The sequence below is a fragment of the Leptinotarsa decemlineata genome, unplaced genomic scaffold (assembly GCF_025532065.1).
Source record: "Leptinotarsa decemlineata unplaced genomic scaffold, Ldec_3_MD MMD2_tig00000218_RagTag_RagTag, whole genome shotgun sequence".
NCBI lineage: Eukaryota > Metazoa > Arthropoda > Insecta > Coleoptera > Chrysomelidae > Leptinotarsa > Leptinotarsa decemlineata.
Genome location: NW_027412545.1, coordinates 2,271,287 through 2,289,191, shown reverse-complemented (window position 1 = coordinate 2,289,191; position 17,905 = coordinate 2,271,287). Strand labels below are relative to the sequence as shown.

The window sequence follows — 17,905 nt, the reverse complement described above, 5'->3', positions numbered from 1 at the left end:
ACATCACGAGGGCCTCTAAACAATGAAAGAAAAATTTGTAAATACAGCTAAATGATGAAAACATTGACAATTCGGTTTAGAAGCATGTAACCTGATGCAATAAACGTGGATTGTAGATAATTCTTTAGAGTATTGATGGCTTATATAATTGTCATGGAAATAATGAAGACGATTGCTTTTATTATATGCCAAACTCTCGAGGTAATTTATGCTCACTGCTTATATGAATGTTTCAGCAAACCCAAAACATATTCAAGAATCCCTCGCGCAAGACCTAAAGCACTCAAAGGACAGTATGGAACATGGCAGCAATGTGCCTGAGAAGATAAAGATAACCAAACATGTTCACCACGAACAATATCCTGATGTAGTGGCCTACAAAATCAGTGACGAAAATGATCTGGAAGACGGTATTGCTCAAACGCAAAAAGGAGCTGTTTTGTCAGTTTCTTTAGGTATGCATAGCTAGAGTTATCACACATAAAAGTAAGAATAAAAACTAGAGTTAGTAGGTATATTTTTCAAACATAATAACAAATGCAATAATTTTACATGGTGTCAAACAAATTTCAAGGTCTCATCATAACATTCATCATGGCCGTGATGATTGGATGCAGACTGAAGATGGTTCGAAGAAGAATACGAAAAGGAGGAAAGGCTTATGCCCACGATGCAGATTACTTAGTTAATGGAATGTATTTGTAACGACTCTCCTGGAGAAGCTACTTAAAAATGCCTTTTTATTTGTTGAGCATATTGTTCAAGATATTGTGTAAATAATTTACTATACTCAAATCTTATGAAACTTTAAAATAACATCTTTACCAAATTTCTGAGAGCTTTATTCAACCTATGAACATTTTTCAGTTTACTTTTTTTATCTCTCTCTCTCTCGTTTATTATGCTCTATAGCATCATCTTAGTTTTCTTTCTATTGATTTGAGGAATTAAAACAAAACTGTGTTTTCTATGTAAGAATATGTAGAAATAACACAACTTTACCTTCAAATATATATTTCCAATCCATCAAATGTGACAAAAAGAAGGTGGATGAAGTACCAGTGTTAATGAGTCATGAGTTGAATCCTGTATTTCCAATGTACATACACAAATGTTTTCAGTAGTAGCAACAACTGTTGCGAATTGGAAATAATGGATGCGCTTTGGTCAATTCATTGAAAGAAGTTGAAATGAATAATCGACTTTGTTCCTGGGAAAAAAAGGTGTAATATGTTTATCCTCTACTCCAATTTTCTTGAAATAAATAATCAGCCTAGTTCTGATAAACAAATCCAAAATGATTTGTGTTACCTTGAACTTTCAAAACAAAATTTATGTTTCAAATCAGGGTAATTTTTATTACAAACATGCGCTGTTCAAAAAATAAGGTGAACTTTCATTCTTCTGAAAAATATTCATTTATCAAGTCCAAAATCCCATTCATTTGTGGTTTTGGACTTGACTTCTCTTCGCCGACCACTATTACTCTATTAATATGTGGATAAATTGTGGAGGTTATTGGAATATAAAAGTTTTAATTTGAATATTTTAACTCCGCACAAAATATCCCAAGCTAGTTTTTTTAAAAATATATACTCTACGTTACGTCTCAAAAATTTGAATATAACAAAAAAAACAATATTTTGCATAAACTATATTACTTGAGTTCATTCACATTCTTAGTATATTACTAATATGACACTTCTGATTAGTAAATATATAACAAATATTTTACATAACATATATTAACATATTAATCAATAATGTCTTTGGATGTTCCTTAAAACTGATATGTAATAAACCTTTAACAAAATCAACATTCAACACTCATATCTTTTTTCAAGCAATCTCACTTGAGGTGAGATCAGAAACACCCTAATACTCATCCAAAATATAAACTCTTCTTTCAACTCAAAAAAGCAGATTTGAAACAAAAAGTCTTCAGAATCATGTAATGTACAAAATCAAAACTATTTCAAATGCCAACTCCCTAAAAAGATATATGTACAATTGCTTTATTTATTGTGACAAAATATTTGTACTAAATTAAATTTGGCAACTATAAAATTTTCAAAATGATTAGGTACAACAAAAAGTTTTGTAAATTACTGGACAAGAGTTTCACTTAGGAGATTCAAATGTTACTATTTTATACAAAAGTAGTTTGAAAATCTAGCAAAATACTTTGTTATTCACCCAGGTCTAAGCCAATTTTCTCCTTTTTTACTTTCACTATTTTGAACTGGACCATCAATATGCTTGATTAACATTTTTGCACTTTTGGTTTCTCAAATCAACTTTTAAATTTTAAATGGAACACCCTATATGTCATATTTTTGGATCCGTCATAATTTCATGAACAAAATGTTTATATAACAAATGATATATTTTCTTTGTATAATATCCTGATAAATCTATCAAAATTCAAGCCACATGAAAAATATTTAACAATGAGAAAAAATAATAGCAATTGGAAATCATTAAAAAAACTTTTCAGGTAGAACTATAATGGTATTAAGACACTGAAAGAAATTATCATTCAGAAAGAATCTGCTACCTTTCAAGGCTACATGTCTGGCGCTAAAACAGATTTATGTGAAATTTTTTTGAACTAAAAATTAATGAAATTATTCAAATAGATATTTTATAAGAAAACATATTCATGAATGTGATGAAAATGAATGAAAATGGAGTGACGGAAATGAATTAATATTCTCTTCGAGGCAGATCACTTATGCGTTGGATGGAAATCATTAAAAATGAGAGAAATTTGGAAAACTCAATCTTAAAAAAAATTGAATACTAGAGATTAACAATAAGAATCCATCCAATTTCATGCTTAGTCATTTGATTCAACTTTATTAGAGCCTTTATAATAATTTTTATTATAAATGGCCTTTATTTTATTGAGCAGAGTCCATTCAACCAAACATACATAATTAGATACATACAAATGAAATAAATATGTTTTAAAAATATGTTTAAAATATGTTTTTTCCGTTAACCAGCTATCGCACCCCTACAAACGACAACCCTCAGAAGTCGAAACTTGTGAGAGCTAAGTACTAACGAGGTCTTACCTTTTAATGTGTGATTCCTAACAACGAATACAAAAATCAATTTCATAAATCTGTTAAAAAATGAACTAAAACCAGAAATAATCTGGAGAATTTTTTTGGTCTATTGATTTCACGACCACTGTTTATTCAGGTACATTTTTTAAATTCTATATCCGAAATATAATGAAAAAATGTTGTTTCATATTTTTGTCGATATTATTATGGATAGTAATGGCCTGATAAGAGAATGACCTTTCAAACTGTTTGGTTTTATGCTGTGGAATAGAATATTCATTGGGATTTCTGAAACCTTTGTTATGTGTATCAGGTCTCTATGTCAACTTCTTTTGAAGATACTTAGGTTGTTCCTTAATCCCCCTTAATCGGGACTATGTAAAATTGCAAACAAAAAATTCTATTCCTTTCCCCCTAATACTTTCTTTGTCATACACTGACCCAAACTTTATAGGATTTTTCCCACAGGCTATGACTCAGTTGGTTAACTGTACATAAATTTAAATTCCTTACCTTATTTTTGGTACTTTGAGTAATAATCTTGGTATCAATATTGTATCGTTTGAAAAAATAAGTTTTGAATTCAAAATCACATTTGGTGTTTTTTTGTCACATGAAGTGTCAGATATTTTTACCATTATTATGTTCTTTGGATAATCTTAAACAGGTTATCACTCTAAACTGGAAAATAAAATGAAAAAAAAATTTGACACCTGTAATAAAATTGAATTTATAAAATCATGTACTTTTCAAAACATTATGATATACACGGTGTCCATTTAAACACCATAAAATTGATGTCATTTTCTGGAAAGTCAAAAAACCAAAAATAAGCCAAAGCATGACTTTAAATCTGTTAAAATCTATTTTACCGTTAATCAGCAAGTATATTCAGTTCAAGTTTTAAAAAATAAAAAAAAAAAAGAGAAAAAGGCATATACCCTTTGTCATTCACTTACAGTATAAAAAAATACCTTACGATTATTCCCTTTGTAACACATCAGAGAAGTGAATGATGACATATCACAAAAAAGTTTAATTTTTTGCAGACATCGCTTCATGAAATGGTGATTCAGTGATGTATTAATTTCAATTCCATGCTCAACTTTCAAACATTAAAAAACAACAATTTACTAGGGTGTTCAAAAGATTACACTTTGAAAATTAAAGTATATGTCTGAAAAAATTCAAACAGTCTTGTAAATAGATGCCCTAGAACTTTCTCCTCATTTCAGTTACTTATGAGAAGAGTTTTTCAGGAATGTGTGTATATATAAAGAAAGAAAGACAATATATACTGTCAGAGAGTTCAAATTTTTTTTCCAAAATTCATTTCAGTACTTCTCGTAAACCTCTCTCTCTCTCTCTCTCTAGGCTCTTCAATTGCTTGCAATAACAAATAAAAAAAATTCAAAATGTTTGTACAAAAATAGTAAGTGTGTAGGTGTAACACTAAGAACATGATTTCATGAATAGAATTTTTTTTTAAACTATCGAGCTTATTGTATTTTTTCATTTCCTGAAATCTAATAAGTATTGCAAAGTTCATTATCATGCTCTCAAGTAACTGTTATTATAATCAAATCAATCAACACAATATTTTCTACTAAAAAATTACAGGATTTCAAAATCACAAGGGCTTTTAAATTCCTCCATATTGCATAAACTGCATTATTTAATCATCAACTTGAATAGTATAATTCTTTTTGCAATGCATCATGAAATAGACACCCAGTTTTATATGAAGGTAAGTCTCAAATTATTGAAGACCTTCACCACATGAGCAAAATTCATTCTTTTCTCCTTACCACTTGAGAGTATACTCAAAGAATCCAATGAAATAATCTGATTGAAAACTATTGAACGATGATTCTATACAGAACTTGAATTGCAAAGACTCGTTAACATAGTACACTGTAGTTCCAGTCTTTGAACAGTGGCAAGAAGGTATGAGTTTTCAACAAAGAGATCCTTAACGAGCAGGTCAGTACTCTCTAACTTGTCTAGTTGTTCCTTACTAATTCTCACTTGTTGTTCCAACTTGTCTTGGAAATATTTTAGCTTCGAATGGAGGTCTGATCTTTCACCTTTGAACTGAGCCCAGTAATCTGGAAAGGAAACCAAAATTAACACGGAAAGGTGGAACCTAGGGAGTAGAATGAATTCAACAGAAAATAATTCAACGCAACCAGAAGTTGGTATAATATGAATCATACCGTATATTTCATCTCCTAATGACGCCAATTTGGTTAGCTGAACACGTGTCAAGTAGAATGTTACAGTTCTGGAGTGTGGTAGAAGTATTTTTATAAAATTAACAGTTTTGAGCTGAATGAAAATAAATACATTTGAAATGGTGTCTGTTATTTATAAGGAAAACAACATTTTTCAAAATGTAAATGAAATTTCAATATTAGTTACATTCCTGTAATGAAAGTCCTGTAAAAGTGGCAAGCATTATGGGAGAAATTGTATTAGCAAGGGTGGGAAGGGGTTGTCTTCAATGTGGGGTTTTATCCCCACTGTTGTGGAAATTTGTAATGGACCTGTTCTAGACCATAATAAGTATAAAATACTGCGCTATGTAGACGACTTAGTAATTCTATTAAAACTAAAGTCGTTCTATATCGTAACTAAATGGTCCAGTGAAAGGACTGAAAGTAAACACAACGAAATCGACTGAAATAGAATTCAGCAAAAGGACCAAAGTAGGTGCCTAGGACCTCTAAAACTTTGAGGTAAAGAGATACAGCTGTCGGGGGAGGTCAAATATTTAGGAGTTATATTAGATCCTAGGCTGAGCTGGAACCAAAATTCATAAAGAGTAAAAATAAAAATGAAAGTAGTACTGATGCTGGTTAGACAAATCTACTAAATTACATGGGGGTTTAAATCACAAATGATGTATTGGCTCTACATCATGGCAGTTGAACCCAGGATAACAATTGCATCTATGGTCTGGTAGCCAAAGATGAAAAAAAAGACCGCTATTAACAGACTAAACCTGCTGCAAAGATTTGCTTATTTGGGATCAATGGGAGCAATGAAAACCACACCACCAGAGACATTGGAGATGTTTTTGGATCTTTCTTCTTTACCTCAATAGTAGCAGAGACAAAAGTGAGCCAATTCAGACCAGAAAATTTCTCAAGTTTCAAGGGATTTCCTGTGATTTGACTAAATTCGACAATTCTTTGAAGCAAATCTTCTAAAGACCCTGCTTGTGTCCTAACAATCTCCCCCAGAAAAAAAAGGCGACAAATCTAGTGACCCTGGAGTACATTCAATACTTTCTCTACTCACAATCCAGTGTCATGGAAACGTTCAGATCAACGGTAAGATGAAGGTCATTGTATGCAGGAAGGTGATCCTCAGTATTTTTTTGATTGTTATTCAGCATTAGGAACAACATTTTACTTGGCACCTGATGAGTAAAAGATGCACCAACGAATGGCCTCCACGGATACCAGATTCGACACCCTCTGATTTTACTACATTATGTTTACACTGGTATCCAGTTTTTTATTATCTTTTCAGGTGGAGATATGTTCCATTAGTTCTGAGGGAGTACTGATGAATATTTTGTAAATACAGTAGAATTCATATATAACGACTCCGGTATAACGACTATCCGTTTACAGCGACAATACTGTTTATTCAAGTTTAGTTTCATATTTAGTTACTGAGAAAATATACCGTTTAGTGCGACTCTGGTTTAAGCGACCAACCGCTTATAGCGACGGTTTTTCATGATAATACATCTGGTGAAAAAATATCGCGCAATGTTTTGTTTACACAATCTGCGCACCAATACCTCGGCGCACTCCCTCTTCTTAGGTTCCTCTATAGATAGGTTACTAACAGATATCAATAAATTGATTTTACGCCAGAGGTTGCAGAATGAAGTCTTTGTCACTTGTAAGTTCATAAAGTTCGACAAAATGAATTCTGTGAGCAAAAGTGTTTTCCAACTTGAAGAAAAAAGTTCAATATTACACCGATTAGAAGGACTTCTACTCATGAGCAGTTGGATAAGGCATTGCGAAATAATATAGAATGTAGCCTAACTTCAAACCCAGATGATTTCAACGAAGAAGACGACATAACGCTGAACATTTGGGCTAGGGCTATTGATATGCATCAGTTACCCATAACAAACGAGGACTTTGAAGAATACGCGTATGTCGATGATACTGTCGCCACTTGTGAGTAACCGTCTGATGAAAACATTGTGGAAAATATAATTGCCAATGATGCAAATAGCAAAGGAACAAAAGTTTGTCAAAAACAAACTCAGATAAGAGACTTTCTACGTTAGTAACACAGTTTTTTCATGCATTTCGTGTTCATGTGTTTGTACATTAGGATATTTAAGAACTATTAAAATAAAGCATATGTGATTCCTATAAAATGCTTTATTCACCTATCGATCAGCAATCCGAACAGATAAATGAAAGACTAATAAACTAATGTACACTTTACTACCACAAAATTAATCCGTTTTGTGCGTCTTCTGGTTATTACGACATAGTATATCCGGTCCCTTGAAGGTCGTTATATCCGGATTCTACTGTATTTAAATGTCTTGCAGTATTTTAAGTATCAAAAAGTTATTCTGCTAAAATCTCTTTCACTAGGGAATATGAGACCCTTTCATTAACAAATATATTTATGTGAAAACTACTTACGATGTAAAGTTTGTTCATTGCGAAAATGTTGTTGTTTCAGACAAATCTGTAGATGCCTCACCCTCTGCTCTAGATGATTTCGCCTCGTGTTCAAATTTTGAAACGATCTCAAAGGAAGGATTATTGATTGTTCGGGATTACAATTAGAATTCTGGAAATTTTTAGAGTCCATTTGTGGTCGTTTGTCTATTTCAATATCTTTCACATCTTTGTCTTGATTATTTTTCTTATATAAATTTTTATCATACTTTCGTGTCCTTTTAGGCCTGCATGGTGCACAAGGTGTTGAGTTATCTAGGCAGGTTGAACTTGATGAGGTAGATGCATTTGATTGTATCTTCGTATCATTTGTGAAATTCCAGTTCACAGGCAAAGACTGGGAACTTTCAGTATTTTCTGGAGGATTAGGTTGCTGATTCCAAATCAGAAACTGGTTTACATATTCCAAATTATTAGGCGGTGGTGATTTAGGAGTTGATTGTGTAGTTGGAGGAATAATTTCTTCAGGAAAAAAGTTGCTGCTTTCTATTACGTAACCGGAAAGATTTTTCATTTTATTTAATAATCTGGATTCTTCAGTTTCTATGTTAACTTGAACAGCAGCTTCATTGAGATCTTGCTGTCTCAAAGCTAGCTGAGTCAATTTCTCTTTTAATATCTCTATTTGTTCGTCTTTTCGCAGCAACTCTGATTCACTGTGCTCCTTGTAAAGTTCAAACTCCTGTTCCAAATCTGTAAATTGCTTCTCCAAGTTGTAAGTCTCTTCAATTGTTGGTAGGCGATTGTCAACGAGTTCTTGATTTGCATACTGTTCTTCATAATCTTTCATTTTTAAAAATAGTTCCGACAGTTTATCACTGTTGATTTTTTGTTCAGCTTCAAACATTTGACGTTCCTCATCCACCTTGCTTTGCCAATAGTCCTCGCACTTCTCATATTCGTTTCTCAAAAGTTCAACACAGTTCTCCAACTCACTACACTTTGTACAAAGTTCTCTATTTTCAGACTCTAGTTTGGTCACTTTATCCTCAAATAATTCAAGAAAATCTGTTTGTGCTCCAACATCAACACCTTTCTTTTTCTTTTCTTCTAAGTCATAACTGCCTTCATTTACATTTCCCGATAAAAATGTTTGTTCCAATTTAACAGACACTTTTCTCAAACTATCGCTGTTCATAGTGCCTTTTTCTATCATCATTTTCATATCTTTTCTAACTATCTCGATAATCTTTTCCAGTTGTTTTACTCTAACAACTAAATGACATAAGTCTGCGCCCGAAAGTAATTCTGGGTCCTAAAAAAAAATATTATATTTTTATTCACAGAATTTACAATTCAAATTCTCAAATAGTTTACCTAATAATGCCCAAATGCCATTTCCAAAGTACATGTGTGCATTATAAGTCATACCTTAAAATTTGAGATCCCTACTAACGTATCTAAAAACTGTATCTAGACCTTACAGTTAATTTTCCATAGTATGGAATGTACCAGCTGATAGATCTTTATCCATTTAATGCACAAGTACTGATATACTACAGCTATAACTAATAATATATCATGCATCCCAGTTAAAATCAGCCATACCGAATAAGTCATTTGATATATAATTATGTTTGCATATGCTACCACAATGACAATTACTGGGACCGCAGTAGAAGATACACTAAGAAGGGTTAAAGAGGTCATCGATAGATTTAATCCATGGTGCCAACGCAATCATTCAATATTGAATACCTGTAAATCTGTCTCAATGAAATTTTATAATAGAAAAAATAACATCCCAGGGGAAATTGACCTTCCTTACTGATGAAATAATGATGTCACGTGACGTAAAATTTCTTGGAACTGTATTAGATGAATCTCTAAATTGGATCTACATATTGATTGATGACTGCAAAAAACTCAATTCAGCTTTTTTGCAATAAAATAAATGAAATTGTATGTAGATAACCATATACTTTGCAATGGCATATCCACATATTTCTCTAAATATTATATAATGGGGATGCGGTCGAGATTTTAATAGAATATTTGTTCTCCAAAAATGTATTATAAAATTATTTTTGATATGGACTATAGTGACAGCTGCAAACCTATACTCATAAGGAAAAACTTGTTATCATCTCCATGCATATATATTCTGAAATATATAAGAAACAATCTTGCCTCTTATGAAGTTAATGCGGCTACTTATAATTTTACGAGTAGTACACGTCATGGTGATATATACCCTATCACAAAACAACAATATTTAAAAATTCTCCACTATATAATTGTGTCAGACGTCTATAAAGTCTGACCGAATTATATACAATAAACTTCCTAATTCAATTAAGGAGTCTAAATCTTTTGAAATATTTAAAAATGACATATATTCAATTACATTTTTTTTTAATAGCTTACAGGATTATTTGGGATAATAATTCTTATTTCAATATACTCATTATGTACTTGTTACTCATATATCACATGCTGTTGTGATATTTATGTTTTAGTCTTATTTATATATGATAAATTATGATTTCAATTGTGTATACATTATGTAGTACATTTATCGACTTACCATATGTACATAAGTACCGAAATTATTAATAAATATTGATTGATTGAGAATAAAATTGAATTGAATAAAATAAAGTGTGTGCGAGAGAGATATCATCGAAATTTTATACACCAATGACAAAAAACAAGACTTCTCTCGACGTTTGTATTGTTTGAGAATTATCTGCCATCATACGATACATTGAAATACTTGGCAAGGTCTCTATGGAGTTCTTTGGTAGACTTCGAAATAGTCCAAAATTGGCGATTCTTTTTTTATTGGTGTTTCAAGAAAAATCATGTTATTACTTCAAAATTTTCAGTACATTTTCGAAGTAAATTGTTCTTGAAACACATTTTCTGTTTACAAGATAGGCCTTTATCATATCACTTTTATTGAGAGAATGGCATATTGTTAACAATTAACAATGCAATTAGAAACATCAAACAGACATTCGTTAGAACTGGTTTGATACTCCTGATGTTTAAATTTCAAATTGATTCCATTACTCTATTGGTAGACGGACAAATGAAAACTAAGAAGACTTGATGATTGTTTCTAGTACATACATGGCTATCCATTAGAAAAAACTAAAAAAGTTATAGTTGCGTTATTTGATCGGTTTTTTTGCCAATTTATATCATTTCATACCTCCAATAATAACATAAGGAATCAATATCTTACAATATCTAGTCAGTCTTGCTTCCTTTTTTATATTATATTTGTTTCACCCTCATACTCAAAAAACAAACAAAAGAAAATGATTTACCCTGGAGGTGAAGGACACTATGTTACACTCACTACATTTTACATGATAGCTATTATGAGAAATAAGCTGTTGAATTCCTCTAAGAAATGGACCTGGTGTTCCTTTCAAATCATGTAACTTGGTCACATCTTGGTGTCGGACACTGAATAAACCATTGAACCACTGAATAGAGAACAAATTCCTATACGGTTAATGATATAGTGTCCTTTACCTTCAGGATACAGAACTGTAAAATCTGATTAGTACATGCAATATATTAAGATGGAGAAATGTGATTCGTGAATACTTACCAATTTAAAATAATAATGAGTAAGTACTTGAATGAGCACTTTTGTATGCTATTAAAAAATTGCAGAGCAAACATGAAGCTTCTCCATAAATGAAACACATAAAATAAATAGAAACTTTTATTATCAAAAATTTAAAAAACAACAAGCTCATTTAACATAATTACTATGGAGAAGCTTCAGAATGATAGCACCAGAGCAAATTTTGCACCCTATCGAAATAAACTTAGTACTAATATAATACTGCCTTAATCACCAGCTACTAATTAAATGAAAATATTCATTCAATGCTAAATTCCTTAGCTTCTCCCAAAATCATAATTGGAACAATTAAAATGTCAAGCTCTTAGTGCAACTACCATTCCACATATACTCAAAATTTTAACAATCTAATCTAATGTTATCATCTAAAAAAATGCACTGTTGATTAATACAGAACGAGTTTCAAAATCTACGGTTATCATTTGACATAGTTCCAGCTGATGTCAGAAATATGCCAGTTCACACATTTGAAATTAATGCTAAGTTAAAAATAAATATGAGCAATACTACTGATAAATTTAGAAAACAATTCTAACTTTATTAACCATGCATGCTCACTCTAATTAGAACTACTGTCAACTATATTCTAAGAGATATTGAAACTCACCTCAGCCTCAACGACTGGAAGAGGGATTTTGTTCTGTATCAAAATTTGTTCGAGAAAAGCTATTTTAGCTTGCAACCGCGTTATCTCCTTGTTATCATCTGTAGAAAGTGAGGAAGAGGAATCAAAGCAATCCACTTCTGTATCGAATCCACTCTCACTTGACGCAAATGGAACATCGAGGTTATCCTGTTTTATGTTATAAAACTTCCTAATCTTACCCAATCGGGGACTACCATCAGCTGAAACGAGAAAAACAAAATTCAATATTTTGGAATGTATTTCTTTGAATAGGTAATTTCTCTATAGGAATTATTACATAAATATTTGCAATTTTTTCACTCGAAAAATCCTCACGTAAGTCGATTATTGCTTTCAAATATTACTTTTAGCACACACATTTTTCACCTACTTTTCCCTTCACTTGCCTCCTCAAACATTTCATTATATAGTCATAAAATCTTTAGGTGTGAAATTTCAGATCATTTACATTGAATTCGAAATCGTTCGCTAGAAAGAATATAGGATAGCATGAAAAAAATTCAGGGAATCCTGGAGATACATAACTCAGAATCGATATGGATCTTTTCAGTCTATAAAACGTTTTTCAATCGGCAGATTGGAGCTTTCTAGGGGATGAAAGTTCAGATATAAATTCAGTATTTACAATATTCATTGATACTAACACACTACAAGTGGATATTACATTCCCAAAAAAAATCAAAGATTATAGTTCATAAACCAAAAGAATTGAATTGGTTCACCTCCAAGCTTAAAAAAATTGAACAAAATAAAAACTAATTGCAGAATCCAACAACAAACGAAAAACCATGTGGAATATAATAAAGAAAAATAATAGCAACAACGTTAATAAAACTTAAGTGTTCTCTACCACATCTCAAATATAAAAATTGATGTTTGTTGGTTGGTTGGTAAGTGATAAAACTTCTACATTGCTCAACCGATCGTGATGAGACTTGACATGTATAAGTAATTTTTCATAGAGAAGGTTTTAGGCTCTCAATTTTTCTGTAACTCGCCACTAGATGACGCTGTAGAACAGATTTTTTTGAAAGCACTGTTCTATAACGCTGCGCACGCCTCGTCGATTCTGATTCTGTCAAAACTTTGGAACAGCAGCGATACAGCAACACAGTACTAATTAGTGCTACAACTAATAAATTCTACACGGGCAATAACTAGTTTTCTATAAAACTGCGATTACTCAAAACATTTTGATGTACAAGTGCTATTTATTTTGTTTACAGTGAGTTAAGAAAATCAATTTGACCAAAAAATGAAAATTTAAAGGTTTGGTTGGATTATTTTTCACAACTTTCAACGTGGATTATCTCAACAATGATGTGTCGATGAACTCAGTTCATTGTATGGCGATAAAACACCATCAAAAACCACAGTATATCGCTGGTCTAGTGAATTCAATCGTGGTCGTAGTTCGGTCGCCGACGAATTCTATGAAGGTCTTCCAAAATCAGCTGTTGTGCCACAAAACATCAATGTAGTACGTGAACTGATAATGTAAGATTGTCATGTAACATATTGTGAGATAGAGGCATCCTTGCATATTAGTTCCACTTCAATACATTCGATTTTGCATGAACCCTTAGTTGTAAAAAAATGTTCTCGTTGAATTCCCCATCATTTATCAATCGCTCAAAAAAAGGCTCGCTCAAGTGGTGTAAGGAAATGGCTAAAAAGTTCGACCGTGGTGCTTCAAAAGACGTGTATAAATTCGTGACAGGTGACGAATCATAGATATATGCGTATGAGCCGGAAACAAAACGGCAACGCAACGACCGTGCGGGTATTCCAAGACGAGCTGTATCCAACAAAAGTTTCGTGGAAGAAGCACAGCAAAGCAAATGGTCGCCTGTTTCTTCAGCCGAATGGGTGATGTGGCCAATGTTCCGCTTGAGCAACGTAGAACGATCAATTCTGAGTGGACACGACCATTTGCTTGCCGGAAGTCTTCGTAGAAATTCATAAAACTAACCAATCATTCTCCATCATGACAATGCGAGCTCTCACATGAAATTTTGAGCGGTCAAAACATCGAATTGATGACTCATCCTCCTTACAGTTCTGATTTGGCACCCAATGACTTCTTCTTGTTCTCGAATATCAAATGTAAAGTGCGTGGTCGATTCACGAGCGCCCAAAAAGTAGTTGCCGCGTTCAATGCCGCGTTGGATGTGTCTCAAGAGGAATGGAGAAACTGCCTTGACAAATGGTTTGAACGAATGCAAAAGTGTATTGATCATCAAAGGAAATATTTCGAAAAAAAAAAAGCCATTTTTCTTCAAAAAATTTATTTGTTATTCCCGAAATATAAATTGTACCCCTCGTATATATCTATCTTTCTAGCACAGTGAAAGAAATCTTTTTGCATCTTCCACCTTGCATTTTTCCCAAAATTTCGTTTTTTCCAAGTAATTTTTATACAGCTCAATGATCAACCAATGAAATGGAGAACTGGAACCTTTGGCGTAGAATAAATCCAGAACAAGCACTTTTCTTAAACAACAGAACTGCAACACTCTTCTCGGCGCGAGTTTCATCAACCAAGTTGGCGTTCTCATACATGAACAGGGAACTTTAAATAACCTAGCGAATGTTCGTACTACAGTAGTTCTCAATTTTTTGAACAAATTTTTGAAATTTCAATGAACAGGTACCTATATGAAATCAGGATTGTAATGGAATCTTGCCTCTGCAAGTGCGGAAATTCCGCATGAAAAGAACTCCATTCTCCTCTGAATCTTTTCAACGGAGTTTTATTTATGAAGAAGCTTACTACAAAACTGCAAAACTTTTGATGAGTTGGGAACGAAAAAGAATTACTTTCCCCAACGTGTTATTTTGAGAAAGCTAAGTATGTAAAAATTATTTCATTGATATTGCAAAATGTATGAATTCGGCAATTTACTAACTAATGATATGTATAAGAAATTATATATTTCGAAATAAAATATCGAAACATTCATCTCTCTAACGTACCTACACCGTAGGTTCTGGTAAATGACATGATTATATGGATTATATTACGCAGAAGCCAACTTCTGCATTTACGCCCTCGGTAGCGTGGCTCCGTTACAACAGTAGGTACATATATGGAATCCAATGAATATTTCACAGATGCTCAAATTGATTTCAGACAGAAACATGCTATAACCTTGACATTAAATCTTTCACAGCGAGCGTATCAAAATGAAACACTCGTATCTATTCAACAGAATTCAATATGTCAAAACTGTGTATCCAGCTTAATATTTATGAAATATGGAATGCTTCAGGGATCCATATAAAGTCCACTAATTTATCTCATTTTATAAATGACATAATGAATGCCTCACATGACTGGGACTATGTACTTTATGCTGAAGATACAGCTGTAATTCACGCAAATAACGACCTAAACTATCTTACCCAAACAGTCAAAAATTCGACTTATAAATGATTGGTTTTTAAGGTACAGGCTCCAAGTAAATGATTCGAAAATAAAAAACATAGCATTCTCATTGAGAAATAAAGACGATCAATCCTATCGAGACCCTGAGAGTTCATCTGAACTATCATTTTTTTTTCACGTTTGAATAAGTTTTTTATTGGCAAATACAAAATTAAATTTGGCTGTTAAAAAAACACTTTATTCGATTCGATAATAGTAGTAGAACTTAACTATTATCAGTGTCATAGTGTGAGAATCTATTAAAAGGGGAATCACATACTGACTTGTATGCAAAATAATTTTTGTTAATAAGTACACTGGCTGAAAGAGTGTGAAGAAACCCTCATGAAATCATTTGATTCATACTATTTCTTCTTATGTTATTCTCTCAAGGGGCTATAGGATCAATAGGAATACTTATGCACCTGAATTGCCGTGTTAGGAATCACACGTTAAAAGGTAAGACCTAGTTAGTCCTTAGCTCGCACACGTTTTTCAACTTCTGAGAGTTGTCGTTGGTATGGGGGCGACAGCTGATTAACGGAAAAACAGATTTTAAACAGAACTGAGATGTATTTATCTTGGTTCCATACCACCAATATACGAGGAACTTTGGAAAGATTTTCAAGGAACTAGGTATGAAGGTGGTTTTTAAAACAAGTCATACACTACAGAGCCTTTTGGAAAGTCCAAAAGACATAGTCGAGAATTCGTAAAAGTCTGGAATTTACGAAATTAAATGTAAGGACTGCGATGCAAAATATTATGGACAGACAAAAAGATCTATTAAAGTAAGATATCGTGTTAGGAATCACACGTTAAAAGATAAGACTTTGTTAGTCCTTAGCTCGCACAAGTTTCTCAACTTCTGAGAGTTGTCGTTCGAATGGGGGCGGCAGCTGATTAACGGAAAAACAGATTTTTAAACAGACAGACAGAAGATATAAGGAACACATAGCACACTTAAAATATGGAAGACCTGAAAAATCAGCAGTCGCCCATCATATTTTGCAACAAAATAGACTTCAGTTCATCAAGATTAGTTAGACAAGTTAACAACAACAGGCAACTAGATGCCTATGAGAGTGTAGAAATTAGTAAACACAATAATATTATGAATAACGATGACGGACCTATACCAAAGAGCATACTATATAGCTTGTTAAAATAAAATAATATTGTCGGGTTTACTGATTACTACATAACACATTGCAAAAATAAATTTGGATAGGCAATATTGTGAAATTAATTTTTATATAGTTGAAAATTGTTTCATATAAACATATATTGTAAAATAATAGATAAGGCAAAATGGTAAAATTAATTTAGGTTGGTATACCTGTATGGGTGGTACGCCTGGATGATTTACCTGTATGGGATACCTATATAGCATAAATAGGGTTAGCTTCGCATTAGTTTCTAGTTTTAATCTTCCTCTTTGAAGGTGATCACTTGGTGATCGAAACACGTGTCGAGGTGTTAAAAATAACGATTTGGTGTTGGGAAAAAAAACTCCAGTAATATTCATTACTACACCAAAGGTTCCAAACAGTGCATCATAAGTATCATTTTATACTTCATCCAAAACTCATTAGCCTCCTGTTCTAGGTAGGCAATGGTTAATGACTCCCCGAGCATCATGACTATTCGCAATCCGTCAACCATACAACGTTGCAGAATCATCCCAACTTCAACTAAATATATTCTCTCGAAAAAATATCTAGTCGAAGTTAGGATTGAACTCACGATGAGTCCACTGCGCCAATTCACCGTTATTGAAATTATTATTAGTATTATTATCATTATCATTAATTTGATGATTCTGTAAAAACAACCCCCCTTATAATCATTTTGATGAAATTCAATATTATTTTAATGTGTTGGTGAATGGGATTTTTTACATGATTCTATACTATGAAATGCGAGACCTGTGTCTCGCGTACAAAATTTCAACTTTGAACAAATGTTTTGATGGACTCGAATGTCCTTAATGGAATAAATAAGGGGCCGTCCATTAATCACATGATGTTTTTTAGCATTTAATAAACTCTCTCCCACTTCGTGATACGTGGTGAGGTTTAAGACTAACCCCCCTCTCCCACACCCAAAATCACGTGTAGTTTTCAGTACCTACAAAGAATCTTTAAATGTTTCTCCTTTCTTATACTCTGCAAATAGGTCTTTTATACAGATCACCTACTTTAGACATTGTTTTATTGAAAAACCTACGAGGTAACAGTGTATGCATGTATTCGGCGCCGAAATAACAATATAACTGGCAAGCCGAGCCGGGCGTTCGTTGTGGTGCGCGGCGCGCGAAGACTTCGTTCGTTGCCTTGGAACGGCGAGTCAAAGTCACATTACACGCAGCTTTTCGGTTTATCGCACGTTTCACGATAAAATAAATACGCGTGATATCTTACTACA

The 17,905-nt window shown here is 32.8% G+C and overlaps 2 protein-coding genes across 4 annotated transcripts in view; one reads left to right on the top strand and one right to left on the bottom strand.

Moving 5' to 3' along the window:
- The window catches only part of LOC111509303 (uncharacterized), a 75,303-nt gene extending 74,474 nt beyond the window's left edge, over nt 1-829 (top strand). For all 3 annotated transcript variants that reach the window (XM_074173239.1, XM_074173240.1, XM_074173238.1), the window contains 2 exons: nt 237-455; nt 575-829. In XM_074173239.1, the coding sequence (XP_074029340.1) occupies nt 237-455; nt 575-705 (350 nt within the window). In that variant the 3' untranslated portion in view covers nt 706-829. The remainder of the gene's footprint in view (nt 1-236; nt 456-574) is intronic.
- The window catches only part of Bsg25D (blastoderm-specific gene 25D), a 34,868-nt gene continuing 17,535 nt past the window's right edge, over nt 573-17,905 (bottom strand). Inside the window, exons 3-5 of the mRNA XM_023165019.2 lie at nt 12,013-12,251; nt 7,763-9,056; nt 573-5,182 (exon numbers count right to left, since the gene is read on the bottom strand). Of these exons, the coding sequence (XP_023020787.2) occupies nt 4,947-5,182; nt 7,763-9,056; nt 12,013-12,251 (1,769 nt within the window). The 3' untranslated portion in view covers nt 573-4,946. The remainder of the gene's footprint in view (nt 5,183-7,762; nt 9,057-12,012; nt 12,252-17,905) is intronic.